The following is a 17,631-nucleotide window of genomic DNA, read 5'->3' as shown; positions in this document are numbered from 1 at the left end:
GTTACATTTTCTTGTTCACGTTTTCCACATCATGAAGTTTTAACATGAATATAGTCCACTCAGAGGTCAAAAGCCAAGGAGGAAATGAAGATTTGCTTTACAATCAGCATGCCTCATTCGTTATGAGGAATTAAGCCTTTTCTTGCCACAAGCTGCCCATAGCCAATACTACCTTCCAACTTGTCAGAGACAGAGGTTTGTGTGCATCACACAAGACAAAGGCATTCCCTTACCCATTTCCTCTGAATTTAAACTCCCTCTGGAGGAGCACAACACCCAACACACGGGGAGCCCAGAACACCTCAGCCTGACAGAGCATCTTCCAGCTCTCAGTTGTCCATAAGGGTAAATAAATAAATAAATCAAATACTCCCAGAGCACCTGATTTTAAAAACCCTTTTTGGGTGTGATCCTCATTCAGGTAACAGCAGGAGCTTTACGCAGTAGATGAGCGTCCATTCAGACTCTCAGAACTGACCTTTCTTCCATCATTAATGAAAATTAACATAATAAAAATAAATAGCACACAATTCCACCACCCACATCCTCTGGGCACAGAAATGCTTACAGTTGAAAACTGCTTGATGCAGTGAAACCTATTGTAGCCTAATATAAACTCACCACTGACTCCCCAACTAGACTAATAAAACTAACTTTAATTGGAATAGAAATAATCCGTGCTGTCCTTGCAGGAGCAAGGAGGCATCACCACCTGCACTTCAATACAGTCAGCTTTGGACAAAAACCCGGCCCAGCCTATCCTTCCACAGCACACGCGACAAAGCATTTCCTGTCTCCAACCTTCAGGCAAAACAACATGCTTCCAAAACCGTGAGCCCGAACTGACCTCCTAATTTCGCTAACAGAGCAGCGCAAATACTCCTTGCAGTACAAAAACTCCTTCAAAATTACGTTATTGAAATGAAAGTGTGACTTTAGAGAAGGTAACTTTGAACTTTTACTGAACTTTTACTTCAGATACTCAACATCATCAAAAGTAAGGAAATAAAAAGGGTATTTAGAAAGTGGTTCATTAGAGGCTTTAAAATGCTCAGGGCAAAAATTCACTGGCTGAAACAAAGGTACTGTGGACTCAGTCTTTATATTGAAGTCATTAGTCTAAACAACAAAAGTTAAGAAAATTGGTCTTAAGTTTTCATAATTGTATGCAAATCTTGTAATTAGACAACAATTTTCAACTGAATAATAATAATTGTTACCTTCGGTAACATGTAAGATCAAAGTAGAATCGACAGAATCACAAGTGTAATGTATCTTGTTTCAACTGTTGTTCCAATTAACGTCAAATCAAATTACAGCATTTCTTTATAATGCAAATATTTATCATCATTTATGATCTAACCTCTACGCTACCTGGATCTACTAGGTGAGACTACAAGTCAGTGCCACCTCCGCAGTCCGACAGGGAAAATAAGTTTCATATTTTGAAGTCAAAAGGAAGATTTCCTGCCAAATGTCTGGAGTACCAGAAGTGGCAGAGGGGAATACACTGCTACCACAGGCGCTTGATTTGCAAAATAATAAAATTCTGATGTGTTCATTTCTTCTTGATGAAAGGGAATTCAAAAAATGATGATTTTGAAGCAGAACACTAGAAATAAAGAACTGTTAGTACTTGTACCTGATTTACACTTGGGGGCCACATACAGCAAAACTTCTCCTACCTCCCCAGAACTAGACAGAAATTAATTCTAGGTTCCAGTTCTGGCTTCATCTGCTGAAATGCCAGGTTGGAATACTGCTACCGCAAGGAACACACCTAGCATTACACCAAATGTTGGAACCTAGCATTTGTTTTTAAGCTACACTTTGCAGACCAGAGTTACTATACTGCTCTATGACGTATCTGGAAAAGAAAAGGACGTGGCAGAAGTGATATTATCAAAACCACCGACACATGGTAAGCAACAAGCACATCGCTTCTCTGGAGTCATTAAACTTCTGATGAGACAGTCAGATAAAAACCATCTGAGTCACAGACAACAAAGAGCACCTCTCTGACAAAACTTCTATATTTTGATAAAAGCAAAAAGCTACCGCTGACATCTCTCCTTTCTCTTTGACCTGCAGAGCACAAACCTGCAAGTGTTTAGGGACACAGCATAACATGGTTCTTTCTTACGAAGTCTCTCCTAAGAATCTGCTGTTTAACAACATGCTGGTTCTCTTCTTCAAGGTACCTGGAATGTGTTTAGAAATCTTCAGAACACGTGAACTGAATAAAAGCCACAAAGTTTTGTTGACAACTTGCAGAACACTTTTTGAAATAAAGATCTAAATATAAAAAATAAAAATTAAGTAAATAAATTCTCTCAAACATCTGTCCCCCTAACCTAACAGTTTCAGGTGACTGTACTGGGTATTGCTCCTGGCCCTCTGCTCAGCAGGTAGAAAAGGTGACTTTCATTTTTATACTGTATCCCCCGCCTTGTGAAACAGCTTAATTATTAAGACAGGCTTTTATGTACACCTGACTCAAGGGCGAGGAAACATTTCTCTCAAGCATGAAAACTTACAAATATGCTCCTGGATATCCAAGGCATTTGCACTCCCTGTGTTTCAACTCAGATCAGAGTGGCACTGATTCTCGGGGCGCCTTCCAGGCAAAGGGAAGAAAAATAGGTATGGCTACAGTGGGGCAAATGGTTCTATATGATTACTGAATCAAAAAAACCTGCTACTCATTTCCCAAGCCTCTCAAAAAGAGACTGCTGAATGTACAGCAGAACTTGGATTTAATTAAATATCTGTTAAAAATGAGGTCCTTAAAACTGCCAGGATTACATTTTACAGAGTGCAGCTAAAGACGATTTTGGATTTTATAATCTGCAAACTGCATTTCTTGCATAGTGAGCATTTCTCTACTAGCAGTCTGTTACAGAAAAGGAGCCCAAAGGTCCCAGTCAGGCCCCAACAGAGCTTAATTTCACCCACTATCAAGCATGAAGTAATTCAACTAAAAACACTAAACAAAACACAGTGCCAAGGATGAGCCTCTAAATGAGGACAGTAATGAGTAAAATAGTGTTGTTGAGTTGTTTAGCTTTGAAACACCTGGCATTCAATTCTGTGAATCAGGAAAAATACATTCTGTTATTACTTAAAACTACTCTGGTATTTTGATTAGGCAACTCAACGATGGTATTTCTTCTTTTGCTTACTCTTCTCTTCAACCGTTTGACTAACACAGCCTCGACTCCATCCTCAAGAGACAGGAGAGAATCATCTGGCATATTTATGGAAGACATAACAGTTTCAGCTTAAATACAGACTTGCTCAAAAAGTATATTTTCCCACTACATTAGTCATCAATATTATGCATTTTTTTTCTTTCTTCCTAATTCTCTTAAATCTAAAATGAAACCTTCTGAAGTTTCAAATTTAACCTGTGATGAAGCAGTCTAGAATACTTCATGCAGTTCTCATATACACATAACACAGCATGGCTGAGCTTGGAAGGGAGCTCTGGAGGTCATCTGGTCCAGCCTCCCAGCTCAAGCAAGGCCACCTAGAGCAAGCTGCCCCCAGCCACGTCCAGGTAGCAAACACAACCATTCAGGTTATACCTGTTGTACCCAACCTACAGTCTCCTGACAATCCATGGAAATTACATTGACTTCTAGTAAAAATCTGAAGAGCTGCATAAAAGAGGAATTATCAGGCTCTCATCTCTGTCAAAAATTAATGATCTAGCCCTCTTACAGCTTTCTCATAATTCAGTGGTAAAAAATAAAGTTGGATTAAAGATGCTCAAAAAAATAGCAATTCGCTGTGGTACTACCTACCTCTTCTCCTCTCACTCCTACCCCGTTATCATATACCTTAAGACTGCATCATCCCAGCAATCTATTGACCTTTCCAAATATTCGCTTTCACCTTCAGTCTCTTGTCCCTTATCTACCCTGTTCTCATCATCACAGGCTCAATTAGTTTATTTCATAACACACTGAGCTTTAATAGACAATGATGTTAGAAACTGTGGGGATTAAATTAAACCTTGGGAGGATGCAAACCACATTACAGAAATAGTTTGTTTAAAGAAATAAAACATCAAAACCACATGAAGCATTATATAAGCAGCAGGAAGGAATAAGAAGGCTTTCCTGATTTTTTTTTTTTTCTGCTATTCCCCCAAACGTTCTGCATCAAATCTGACTTTTATAGAGCTGAAGGAGCTCGGGTTATAAATTGCAACTTTTTAGCTTAGAAAATTGAAGGACAAACTTTAATCCAAAGTTAGGCACATCAAAACAATGTCTGGTGATTGTGATTTAACAATCTGGAAATGCCAGGGAAAACAGATGTTTGAAGCCTCACTAGAAGGTGCACAGCCTTTATCGTCTCTACAGAAAAGGAGACAGCAATATACCTAACTCACCTCTCATTTTGCTGGGAAGATAAGCTGCTAGTTGCTATAGATACCTCTACATAGAAACAAGAGATAAAGCGAGAACGTTATATTAAAAAAGTGATACTAGATCATAATGATACTAGACTTCCTGACACTGTATCCAACATAAGATAGCTTAGTTCTCATAACAAAGATGAAATTAATTTACAAGACTAGTACTATATCCTTAGAACTGTTCATTTTAGTCATGATCCACATTTAAAATATATATATATATACACATTTTAGAACAAGCTACAAAAAATGACCTATCCATTCAATATGTACTGAACTTCTATTTGGCCAACTACCGTTTCAAGGAGCCTTTGAAGGATGAGACGTTCACCATATCAAATACACCCTGAAATGGCTCAAAGGGAGATGGCTTCCCATTTCACCACTTGCCACATACTGACAGAGCAAACTACATGTGTTTTATGTAAGCACACATATAGATTTATAGATATTTTTCAGCTTGTCTCCAAAGATTCCTACAAAGATCTTCTGCAAGATTTTGTCTGACAGATACTTCTTTTAAATAAAATTTTCTAATAGTGAAAAACTCTTAAGAACTGAAAGAATGCTGATGGTATACTATCCTCAAAACACACGAAAAACATACTTCCAAGTTAATACAGGCAGGTTGCTGTTAACAGAATCCACTAAGAAAGATCTGCGTAATCTAATAGGTTGCATCTGTCAGAAAAGCATTTTAGTTGCAGACAACAAGAAATCTTCACTCAAAACTGATAGAAAAGTGACGATTTTGCACTGGAACACAGCTTCACAAAAATGAACAGCTCGAATCCCCTAAGCTTAAGTCTTTGATAGAGGAAAGCCCAAGTGAATTACCATCTACAGACTCTAAAAGAAAAATATTTAAGATATTTTCAGCGTTGAAGCACAGCTTCACAGAGGCAAGTTTTCTAAACAAATTTGAAGGAAAATGCCTTAAGTTTGCCACTAGATGGCTCCTCTGTATGACCCCCAAGGCACTGCGTGCCTGTTCCCGAGCTGTGGAAACAGAGCCAGGGCTTCAACAGTGCCAGCAGCCAAATACACACCTTACAACTCTGAAGCAGCTCCACTTAACTTTCTAGTGTTAAATACTCAAAGAATCCTTGCGATAATCCTTCGGAGAATTTCAGGCATACCTGCTTTTGCTAAATTAATCTCATGTTGTATGAAAAATTAGATAAATACTTTTACTGGTTTTCTCTTCACAAACAACTCTCCTCACTTGAGGAAAGGAACAACTTACAGCAATGTCAATAGAACAGCGTAACAACCCTTACCCTCCACCCAAGGTCACACTAGATGATGAGAAAAATCTCTTAACACTTTTGGTCCCATTTTGTTGTTTGTAAGGTAGGATACACTATTTTAAGGTAGTATACACAAAACTGGTAGGTTAAGTTCAAGTGACACCTATACCCACTAACTCAGTCATTTCTTCCCTTTCCATACACAACACAAGCTCAACTTTTCTGTTAATTAGCACATTATCTTATCCAAGTATGCTTCGTGCCCTCTGATCTGTATTTCAAGACATACAATGAATGTACTAAGGTGCTATAAACACGCAGCAGAGCTATGATTCATAGCTTAAGTAGCTAAACAAAAAATTCCAGACAGTGATCTTGCTCCCACCTGCACAGGTCTCATAACAAACCAAGTAAATGCTTGTTTACCACCGCCCCTCTACTGAAAAACAGATCTCAGATGATCATCTAAGGCCAACAGAACCCCAATCACACCTTCAGCTGATCCACCTCTCCCTTAGGAGAAGGATATTGTTGAACTTCTTCCTCTGCAACACAAGTGGCACTTCCCACGCGTGTCTGGCAGAGCAGTAACTTAATGCCCTTCCTAACGGGATTTCTCTTCAGCCATTTTGACAAAGAGGGGAGAAAAAAAAAAAAAAAAAAAAAAAAAAAGGTGGCAGCAGCAGATCTGGGAGGCAGAAGGGGAGCTAGGAGGAATTGGAAGGCACTGACTTCTCACTGTTTAACAAACAGGTAAAGGCAAATGAGCAACACCAAGGGAATGAAAGACATGACTGCATCTGCCCCTCACCCCCTGGAAAAGAATAAGAGAATTCAGCTAAGTTTGAATTTCCCAGAATGCTTCTAACATGTAACAGGTACACAAAAAGCCTGGAACAAAAGTTCAGAGATGTTCTCTGCCTTTGAGCTAAATGAGATTTTTAGGTGTACGTTGAAACTAGGTACTGTTCTCGACTACAACGTAAAGCAGATTGCAACCTGCTCGTAAAAATCAGCATTCCCTCTGTGCAGTTTCTGTACAAAGGTACCCAGGTTTACACAGGCCAACCCTCAAACAACTGCACTGGATTGCCCCATTAAGAACAAACCAAAGCACTGCACATTACACTCACCCTGCAACTAATCCTCCATCCTTTGTATACCTTACAATCATGACAGAATGGGGAAAATGGAAAGTGGGACTGGGCTCTCCACCTGAAAACTTAATTTCCTCACCCAAATCAACACATTTGTTATCCCTGAAATGAAATAAAGAGGTACCAGCACAAAGGAGAGGTATGGATGAGAAAACAGCTAAACGCTGAATTTGAATTGAGACTAAGACAGCTCCAATTTGTAAAAATAAGTTAATTGAATTTTAAAAAAAGACAGCAGACAGAAGCAACATGACACAGGGATAGCTATGAAAGAGGAGGGGAAGTGACAGACAACCTTGAAGAAAGTGATTTTTTTCCATCTCTCCTAAGCCAAGTGCAAGATTTTATTCACACATTTTATCTGACACCACTGAAACATATTTTATGAATCTCAAAATGTATGTGAAAATGACAAAGTACTGAAAATGATGAAATAAATTAAATCAGTACTGTTAAATATTGAAGATACTATTACTTGGTTGATAATACTTTTTATTGTTATCATTTCTTAAATGGTTTTACACCACACAGACACTTTTCATCATCAGTCTCAACACTAGGCTTACATACTTCTGTGTTGCTTCTATTGCAGTCAGTTGCAATAGAAATCAAATTTCATACCGGCTGCTCTTAGATGCACCGTACAGCATCTTTTTTTTTTTTAAACACACCTATAATAAACACAGAAAGCAGACCCAAACTCTTTGTAGTACTTTGAACAGCTGAACTGTGGGAACTGTGGGGCTTAAATGCAGATCAAGTTAAAACTTTGTTTTAAACAAAGTTTAAAGCTTTGGCACTAAGAAGGGAACACAGCTGGTTTCTTGCCTTCTCAAACACATGACAAAATAATAGGTTGCTCAGAGAAGCTGTGGATGCCCCATCCCTGGAGGTGCTCAAGGCCAGGCTGGATGGGGCTGGGAGCAACCTGGGAGGTGCCCTGCCTATGGCAGGGGGTTGGTACTGGATGGTCCTTAAGGTCCCTTCCAACCCAAACCATTCTATAATTCTGTGATGTGCAGGGCACAAGTGATACATACAGCATGTGTTGTGGTAAACTGTAGCAAATGCATAAACTAAATAGGTAAAGCTAAAAGACTTTTTTTTTTTCCTTTTGCTCTGATGCCACACAATTCCCTGAAGAGCTTGAAAATTAATATTTTCTCATTTACAATTTTACGTTTTCAACTCTTAGCTTGTGAAGTATATTACATAGCTAGAGATAAATGCTCAACATACTGAACCTGTAAAATAATGAAAACAAAACATACCTTGTCTATTTCCATTCTCTTCATCCTAAGGAAAAAGAAAGAGGGCACATTAAAAATTCACTAAATTGAAATAATACATAGGCATCTGTAAGCTATGAGGATTTGAAGTGAACGGTATTAAGGCCTTCATTCTGAAATTGTAGCATAATCCCTGTTTACAAAAAGAAAATAGACTTTTCCATGAAACATCCCCACAGAAACAACTTGAAAGGCACTATCTGATAACAAATGTACAAAAGAAAACAAAACACTGTCATGAAGCCTAATACTGCATATTGTGTGTTTTTGCAAGTATGTTTCCACCCTGAAAGCCAGGCAGGAAAAATTATACTTTCATCATCTACCAAGTTAAATAACATGCTAGAGTTCTTTAATACTCAGAATTTTTTTGTTAGTAAGCTCTGAATACTCCTGAAATTTGAAATACCAAGTTTGTTTTGCCTTCAGTGATTCTGCTTAGAGAAAAATATCTACCCCAAATTCTATTTTGGAAAAACTTTGAAGATTTTCCTTCTGGTTACTACCCTGTATTTACAAACCTAACTACCATGCATCAATTAATCCTCCAAAAAAAACCCTCTACAACTAGAATGTACTGATGGAGAAGGGCATGCTTAGAATAGCATATGATTACTTATTTCAGCTACTTTCTTGTCAGTACTTTAACATGGATGAGGGGCTTTTGAAAGAGCATAGCTAATTTATTCTTCAGCAAAAATCTACCATTTGAACCACCTAAAATGGTTAAAACATGCAAATATGTGTTTTTTTTTTCCAGAAGTGTGACTTAATGGACTAATACATTTTCCACCTAAATACAGTTCCTTAGACTAATATGTATTACTTGTAAAGTAATTCTAATGTTTTACTTCACCTTTGCTAATCAAAACAGCCTCACTCTTAAGGAAACAAGGAGCAGGGTGAAGATTACTTCTATAATCATCCCCTATTTGTTTCTTCCCACTTTTAAATGGATCAATTCCAAATTCCTGACTTTTCATAATAAACACAGATCACTTTTGCATATTAAATATTCCCAAAGAAATTGCACATTGATCTGAGTATACTATTCAAGAGAAGATGACTTGCTGAGAGAGAGACCCAGATACAAATGCTGTATTACGTAATGAGGATGCCTTTCCTAGGTGTAATGCATTTCTTTCATGACTTATAAAAGTGAAGTACAGCCTGCACCTCGAAACATTACAATAGCACAGAAATTATCAGGATGCCTGCTGGAGCTTTAGAAGAAACCACTCAAGTGTCAAACAAACAAACAGAGTGAATTAACAGAGATCTGGTACTGATTTGGCTTTTTTAAAGCCATGATAATGAATGGCCATTATCACCCCAACTCTGGTAGCAGCAAACAGTATGTCCTTACATTGAATGGTCCTGTCTGAGGACTGTATCAGAGCCCAGACATATGGGTCATACCTAGGGCAGGCTACCTTGTTTAACACTATCAACTAAAAGTTATGGAAGGGGAAAGATAATTAATACAGAATTGCCAGCATAAATGAGACACTGCGCTGGGTTTGTCAGTTTGTCATTGGGCATGCAAAGGTCTGTTAAAAGAAACACCTGCAAAACATTGTTTTTTTGTTGTACCAAGCCAATGAACTCGGGCCTTTATAAATGGAATGCTTTATAATGCAAATGTTTTGGAATTAGCTTTCTCTCCTACATTTACCTTTTACACTTTGCACGGTGTTAGAATATGCAGCTTCCACACCTAAAGCAAATACATTCATTTATCACCTACCAGCTTCTCAGACTGACTCAATTTGTACAATGTAATTCATATGGAAAAATGTGTTGCTGACTAAGAATTCCTAATAATCATCCGATGTTCAAAGCATAATTTAATGTAGGCATCTTGTAACGTTATCTTAAGAAATCCTCCACGTATTATTCACTTAATGAAAAGGAGACATGGGAACCAAGGAGGATACATAATGGCTTATTCCTGAATGTGGAGCTATTCTCCATGTACTGTTTGGTGTGCGGCCCCACGCAAGCACAGCCAAGCACTTTTGCCAAAACACAACGCGTTAACTGCCGTCTCAGTTTACACGATCATCTTTCACATCGTCCTTCACCCAGGGCTGCCCCTCCCAACAGAGCTACCAAATAATAATTTCTTCCATGACCTTTCACTATCACAATGCTTATAAATCAGCTAATAGGTTAGACTGAGAACCAGGCACAACAAGGGAGGTATTTACAGGAATATATTCACTGTTAAGTCCCACCTTCTTTATGTGTCACTTTTAACTTCCAGTTAATTAGCCATTTTGTGAAATACACAAGAAGTTATCACAATATCCTGAATTTGGCCTAGACCTCCTGTACTATGTATATACTGAACATTAAATGAAAGAAATTAAAAGGAAAGTCTGCAGTTGCTAGCAACCCATAACCTTAAATATACTAGTATTCAGTATCAAAATATGCAGAGATGTTGCCCTAAATTGGTTATAACCAATTGTGTTCAATCCCTTTACAGACTGCAAGATGGAAATGTGATTTCCAGTTAGATGGAAATGTAAATGAAGAAAACAAAGCGTTAAGGAAGCCTCTCATATGCCATTTTCCAGGTCATTGTCACCTTGTCACTAAGTTGCTTTATACTCATTCTCACCCTGCTTATGCAGGCAGTACACAAGTGGCAGTCCCTACCCCGGGTGGCCCACAGTGCCAGTTAGAGCACTGGTTCTAGTTGTCTGGACAGGAGTAGGAATTTCTCACTGGTGACAAGAAAAGCCTACAAAAGGTAGATGCCAAGCTTTGTACACCTAAACTCTAGAAATATCTGCAACTACAGCTTGCCACTGCCCCTACCCAAATCCTACATCTCCCGCTTTAACACAACTCCACCTACTTTATTCAGGCTTTAAACAGTTCTTTCTTTTTGGAAAGGATCAGTAGCATCATTAAGAACGAAACTGAATTTTAGTACTACCATGTCTTGTTGTGGTTTTTTGTTTGTTTTGTTTTTTAATTAGCACTACAATAAATAAATCTTTTTATTAGACTGATGTAACACTGAACCTCTTGAATTCGAACAAAAATCCAACACTTCAAATACATCCAGGCAGACAACAGAAATGAGATTATTTTTTCTTTACATGAAGAAACACCCACTCTTCTCCACTCTGCATCATTTGAGGAGGGTTCTTTGCTTCCAAGAAAGTTCACCCCACTGCCTTTCCAAGTTGCAGCCTCCTTTGGCCTGTAGGAAGCTTTTCTTTCCATTGCCATGGACTTTCCAGCTGTGGTCTGATTTTTACCACACCCTGCAGTCTAGTAGCTTTACGCTCTCTGTCCTTGAGATAACTCAGTGTTCCCCCCATGTGAAGATTCTTTTTTCTCCCCAAAGGACTTCACCTGACCACGTTAACAGCTTTTTAGATGAGTTTCTAATTCTCTTTACTGCCACTACTAATTAATGTTGACTTGCAGGAAGGTTAAGAGGAATTAGAACAAGACTACCTTGAAAGAAATCAAAGCTACAACATGAAGCCTTCCCCGAGGTAAACAAAGACCTCTGTGCTGATCTAGAGGGAAAGCGAGAGCATCAAGTTGCCACTTGAAATAGTGAAGACTATGACAATGAGAAACTTGTAGGGGATTGAGTAACTGGCTGTTATGTCCATGGCACCTTTAAATTTCCGGCTGTAACCTCTACCTTACATCAGAGGTAACCACTTGTACTCTCTGATGTAAGGAAGGGACAAGGTTGCTAGACAATGTACGACGGTCATAAAGCCAGATCAGAGTTCCTCTTATTATAATACCAAAAAACAAAAGAAGCACCTCTTCCTCCCGAGACCCTTACACTTTTGATCAGTAAGAAAAGAGAGATGAATGATGCTTGAGCTCAGAATCAATGACAGTCTGCAATTAGCCAGTAACCAATACGATCTTTGTTCAAATAGCAGTGGCACAGAAATCAGATTTGCCACATAAAATCAGGCTGACAGTAAATGAAATTCATTCTTTACATAACTTAGGTACACAGACCTCTAACAGCCACCTTATTAAGACCCAGGAGTGATAATTTTGCACATCTGTTACCTTCTCTGCCACCTCACGGACATTAAAAGGAAGAAGAGAATATAATGGTTCGGGTTAATTTACAGAAGTACTTACCAGGGCTCTGTGCAAATGAACCTTATAATCCTTAGAGGTAACTGAATGCCTGAATGAAGGTATTACATCAATCCAACAATCCCATGATTTTCTTTCCAAAAACTATCCAGAAAAGGAGGAACGAATTACCCAGATTCTGACATAACAGAGGAGAAACAGAGGTAAAAAAGGGTGCAAAGAGCTTTCCTGCAGGAAAAGGAGCTAGAACTTCAAGACCCATTTCAAGATTTACAGGCATAAGCTCATTACTGTTTTGTGTGGGTCTCTGTCTCAGGAACCATTGGATGTGAATGAAAAGACAATGGATGACATTGTCTTCCCTCTTCCCCCAATATTATTTGCCCTCCCTTGCACATATGTCCTTTTGCATGTGGAAACAGTATCATCTGTATCAGTAGATCTCTGACAAATTCAGGAGAAAACCTATCTAATCACTTCTCGGTTAAGGTGTTGAAACCTGCTCATGCTATCTGTTTTTACCTAGAATGCAAATACAGGTTATCAGGAGATGCTAACAAGTAAGTGCACGTAATCATCTGCCCAGCTCAGCTAAGGCTTCCCCACTCTCCTTCTTCGCGCTGGAATTTAACCAGGGATTGCTCTTTGCTGACCCTCTGTAACCCCTGTTGAAGAACAGAAACTTTGGGATGACCTAATACAGCTAACAGTCTCATTTACTGTTAGCTTCAGTGACTCTGTGTTAAGGGGAAAAATGTTGGGCACAAGTGCCTGCTGTGGCTGAAGTTAACTGGAAAAGCGTACCGACTTTCCCCTGGAAATTTTTTTCTATTTGAAACAACTCTTATAGCCACTGAAGATAAGCAAAAAAAGACAACTTTAGCTAAAGACAATTAGAGATACATGAATCAATTATCTGTCTGAAAGGAGCATTTTTAAACTCATTCCCCCATCTTAACATCAATCTAGCTCTCTGCCTAACCAGCAAAGCAGAAGAAATCTCAGAGGTAGGGTGTATCATGAGAACTCGCATATTTGATTACTTTAAAATAAGCAAATGTTATTTGAACTCACTAGAATAAAAAATCCCTTCTTGATACTCAAATCTCTATTCAACTGACTTCTCAGTTCCAGGCACTACAGCAACACTTCCAATAGGTTCCGTCACATAAGGGAACACATACAACCTTTAAACAAGGCAGACTGATCAGCTGCTTAACATTTTAAAACATGTGCTTTAAATGAAACCTATTAAGTATTTTAACACAATTTCTAATTAAGTTAGGAAAGTTGTTCTTCAGTTTAGGCCAGTATATATTTGTCTCTTGACTAGAAGGGAACTGCAAGACTTTTATCCTTTTCTGCATAAAGAACGTAGTACAGGAAAAAAAAAAAAAAAAAGTCTTTCTAACATCTTACTATCTTTTAAGATAGTAAGAAACTATGGTAAACTTATTTATTTTTCCAGGCTGTTCTTTTAGGATGACAGTAGAAGAGATTTCAATTCTGGAGAGAGAAAACAAAAACAAATAAAAAATCCCACAACCCACCCCCCACCTTTGAAGTATACACTTTTAAAGGTATACAAATTAATGACACTGGCTGTAGGTAAATAAATAAATAGTCACTTACTTTAAAAGAAAACTGAACTGCAGATTCTGGAGGGTAAACTATGAAGTGTCTTAAGGTGAAGCCAAAACCCTGAGATGTCCTCCTTAACACGACAGTTTTTGGACCAGGCCAAGAGAAAGTTTCTTCTTCCTCCGATGGTGATATAGCTTCACTCTGCTCTTTTCCATCTTTATTTTTTGATGCCTGAAATAAAAGAGAGACACAAAGATCCTAAGTTTAAGTTGTAATTTGGATATTTTTAAGAGCACTCTTGTGCACCTGAAAACAAAATTTTTCCCTCCACATTCAAAATAAGTTGATAACCAGTGACATTTTCTTAAGATATACGTATTAGAAAGCAGCGTCCTTCTAGCGTTATACCTCTCTGGTCATATCACTTATATAATTCTTAAATTTTAAATTAAATTACACATTAAGAAACTTTATGTTCAGTAGTTTAAAGGCTGAAATGAACCTCAAGGAATGTGTACAGCTTATGCATTTTATTTGCTTTCTAGTTTATTTCAGTACAAATTAAGCTTGCTTTCTTTTTGTCTACTGCAACTCCATTTCTGGCCACACAGAGCTCACACGCATACAAACTCACCAACCCCTTTTCCTGACTTCAAATGCAAGCATGATTTTCTCAGCTAGTAACTCCTCACTTAAACAACTGGAAGAACTGAAGAAAGCATTAAATTGGTTAGGCTTCTTTAGTGAGACTTTCTCATCTTTGACTTCATCTGTTTGTTGTCTGGTGTGTTTTTTTTTCCACCCTTAGTTACTTTCTCTGAGTATTTCAGTATTCTAACACTGCATACTTAAGTGGAAAGGCCTGATTTCCTACTACAGTTATACTGCAATCCCACCTCTCTGTCAGAAACAAGACATTTTGTTACTTTCTTAAGGGTAATTCTATATACCCGTGACTCAGAAATACATGATTATTAAAAATATTTTTATTATTAAAAATATTTATCTTCTCAGCCTTATATGAAATCTTTCATTTTAAACTGCATGCCACATCATTCATAAAATTTGAATCATGGCTGAAGACATACAAAGAGAGCATGCAAAAACCCTATGACCCTCCTCTAAATATTCTAGTTCAACGATGCGTGAAACAAATTTAGATACCAGAGCCTATAGCCTATTCAAAAGGTATTCAAACAGAAATAATAGTCTTCTTGTCCTTCTGTAGCTCTGCTGCTGGGGCTCAGTAACTGGCTGATACGTGTCAGAATTTACTGCTTGGTTTTCTTCCTAGGCTGCTCCAAAATAATCCCTTACAGCTGGGATTTGAAAAATACAGCAGTGCTTATTGGTAAGGTGGGCCCAGCCAACTCCAATCAATACCTACGGAGAGCAAAAAGCGTTTTGACTTCCACCATGATAGCAATGGGTGTCACAAAGCAACCTCGGCAACTGCTTGGTGAGATACTTAACTCTGCATTTGGATACGTAAAACCAAACGCGCTTCTACACAGCTGCTAGGGACAGCTCAGAAAACCCATACCTTGTTAAGAGCCGCTGGAAGGCAAAGAAATACTACTCAGTGCTTCAAACACCAGCTTCCCTGCCTCCGATCATTCTGTGCTCAGGGAGGAAAAACATACAAATGGCAAAGGGTCTTGGTGCTACAGACTCGCGGAGAAACAGAGCCGCTTATGGAACCCAAAACTGCCCCCAAAGGGCTCTGCTCCTTTAAACATCCCGGAAGGATTATTTTTGGATTTTTAGAAACAAAATTATGAAAGACTCAGTCTCAGCCTAGTCAATCACCTTCATTTATGTTTTGAAGTATTAGTGTAAAACAGAAGAGACTGAAATTAGGTGACTAATGAATGAAAAATTAGTCTGAACTGTGGAACTGCCAAGGCTGGCTTTAGTTTTGTTGCAATCTTTGCATTGCTTGAACTTTAAGTTAAATGCTACATAACCCTTTGCCCTGACTACGAGGTTAGTTATTGAGGTGTTTCCCACCAATCTCTTCAGCTTCTCAGTATTTTTTTCATTTCTGTACAAACGAACGTACTTTCTCAGCCATCCACTCTCATGACATGAACGGAAAACTGCACCATTAAGAACAATGATTTCAATCCTATTAAAATGGCAAAACAAGTAGCTCCTAATAAAAAATCACTGGCCTCAACATCATGACAGCAACTTCCTCTATTAAGTGACAAGCAAGCAGAAATCCACCTATTTACCCCTTCTCTGTAATCATTTTTTCTCCTCTTACATTTTTAAAGGCAACACTTGGAGCAATTCTGAACGATCAAAAAAAAACAGGTATCACACAAGATCAAAAAAACTTTAATAAGCAAATATCTGTCATTATGGATACGTAAACAGCAAACTTAAGTTAGAGAATCATTCAGGATGGAAAAGACAAAAAGTCATCTACTCCAACCTTTAACCTCATACTGAACTCCTCCACTAAACCACACTGTTAAGTTCTACATCTACACATTTCTGGAAGACCACCAGGGATGGTGAGTCAACCTCTTCCCTAAGTAGCCTGTTTCAATATTTTACAACACTTTCAGTAATGAAATTTCTCCTAATATCCAACCTGAACCTCTCCTGGTGCAACTTGAGGCCATTTCCCCTCGTATTATCACTTGGTGCTCGAGAGAAGAGCCTGATCCCCACCTCGCTATAGGCGAAGGCAAAATGTAGCACTGAAAAGCAGAGGACTAATATGTTTGCCCTCTTTTTTTTTGTCCTGATAAAAGCCTCCCTGATTATCCTAAAGGTAGTTGTGGTAGGTATGACAACTGATCACTGTGGTTTACTTACAGCCCTACTGTAACCTGCGATCAAAATGCAGCCAAACTTCCCTAGGTCTGAGGGGTGGGAGACGCAGTATTTGATTCAAGAGAGAAACAAACCTCTCATTCCCCTGCAATTTCAAGTAAACTTTTATCACTCGCGCAAGTTGCTGAACTAACAGTTATATACCCATAAACACCAGTATTCCACTGGCAAGTCATCGCTTCCTGAAAGAACTGGCCAGAAGTTAAAGGTTATCATCATGCCATCCTTGGACCGCCCGCGAGGTCTGCCAACAGTTGAACAGAAAAGGCCAATATTAACACTAAATGTGGGACGTGGTCAGTAACGGCAACTCTGAGCCGCCACTATGAACAAAAAGGAATCTGAATTACAAAGAAGAGAGCCAACATCTGTTGAGTCACCCCGTCAATGGTCCAACCACAGTACGCCCACCAGCAATATCTCTTGCCAGGGAAGGCTTTAAAAAGGAACAAGCAAAGTTTTCAAAAACACAAACAAAACAAGGGTGCAAGACAGCAGGCAAGAAACAGATGATGTTTTGCACAGGCAAGAATGTTACTGAAAGCAGGGATCCTACGTGGTATTTCTAGTGAGCCACAAGTGATAGTAATCCAGTTACAAATACGTAGATAACTCACATCCTTAAGGTGATTTGTCTTTAGAGGAGACTGACACGCATTTCAAGAAAATGGAACACGTATGCTTTATTTTCATTTCACATAAAATCTAACAAACTAAAGATTGTTTTATAGTATTCCTTCCTAAAGATCTGGATGCTTGACTCAGTAAAACACTGAATCTCTACAGATTCCATGTTCAATGTGAACGTCAGAACGCACACAATTAAGTTCAAGGACTGAAGAATCCCAGGCTACTAAAAATGATCCAAGCATCATTTCCCTCAGGATTGCTTCATATGAGCTTTTTACACAAAGTATCTCAAAACATCATTTCCTGTTACAGGCAATTACAAGGACATATAGCAGATGCTTAAATGCACTATA

The 17,631-nt window shown here is 38.5% G+C and overlaps 1 protein-coding gene across 4 annotated transcripts in view; it reads right to left on the bottom strand.

The window, feature by feature from the left end:
* ARHGAP21 (Rho GTPase activating protein 21) overlaps nucleotides 1–17,631 on the bottom strand; it is a 121,382-nt gene that overhangs the window by 57,990 nt on the left and 45,761 nt on the right. For all 4 annotated transcript variants that reach the window (XM_035316532.1, XM_035316534.1, XM_035316531.1 and 1 more), the window contains exons 2-3: nucleotides 13,850–14,032; nucleotides 8,105–8,129 (exon numbers count right to left, since the gene is read on the bottom strand). In XM_035316532.1, coding sequence (XP_035172423.1) covers nucleotides 8,105–8,129; nucleotides 13,850–14,032 — 208 coding nt within the window. The remainder of the gene's footprint in view (nucleotides 1–8,104; nucleotides 8,130–13,849; nucleotides 14,033–17,631) is intronic.

The sequence above is a fragment of the Oxyura jamaicensis genome, chromosome 2 (assembly GCF_011077185.1).
Source record: "Oxyura jamaicensis isolate SHBP4307 breed ruddy duck chromosome 2, BPBGC_Ojam_1.0, whole genome shotgun sequence".
In the NCBI taxonomy this organism is placed as follows: domain Eukaryota; kingdom Metazoa; phylum Chordata; class Aves; order Anseriformes; family Anatidae; genus Oxyura; species Oxyura jamaicensis.
This window is presented reverse-complemented; position numbering and strand designations above follow the sequence as displayed.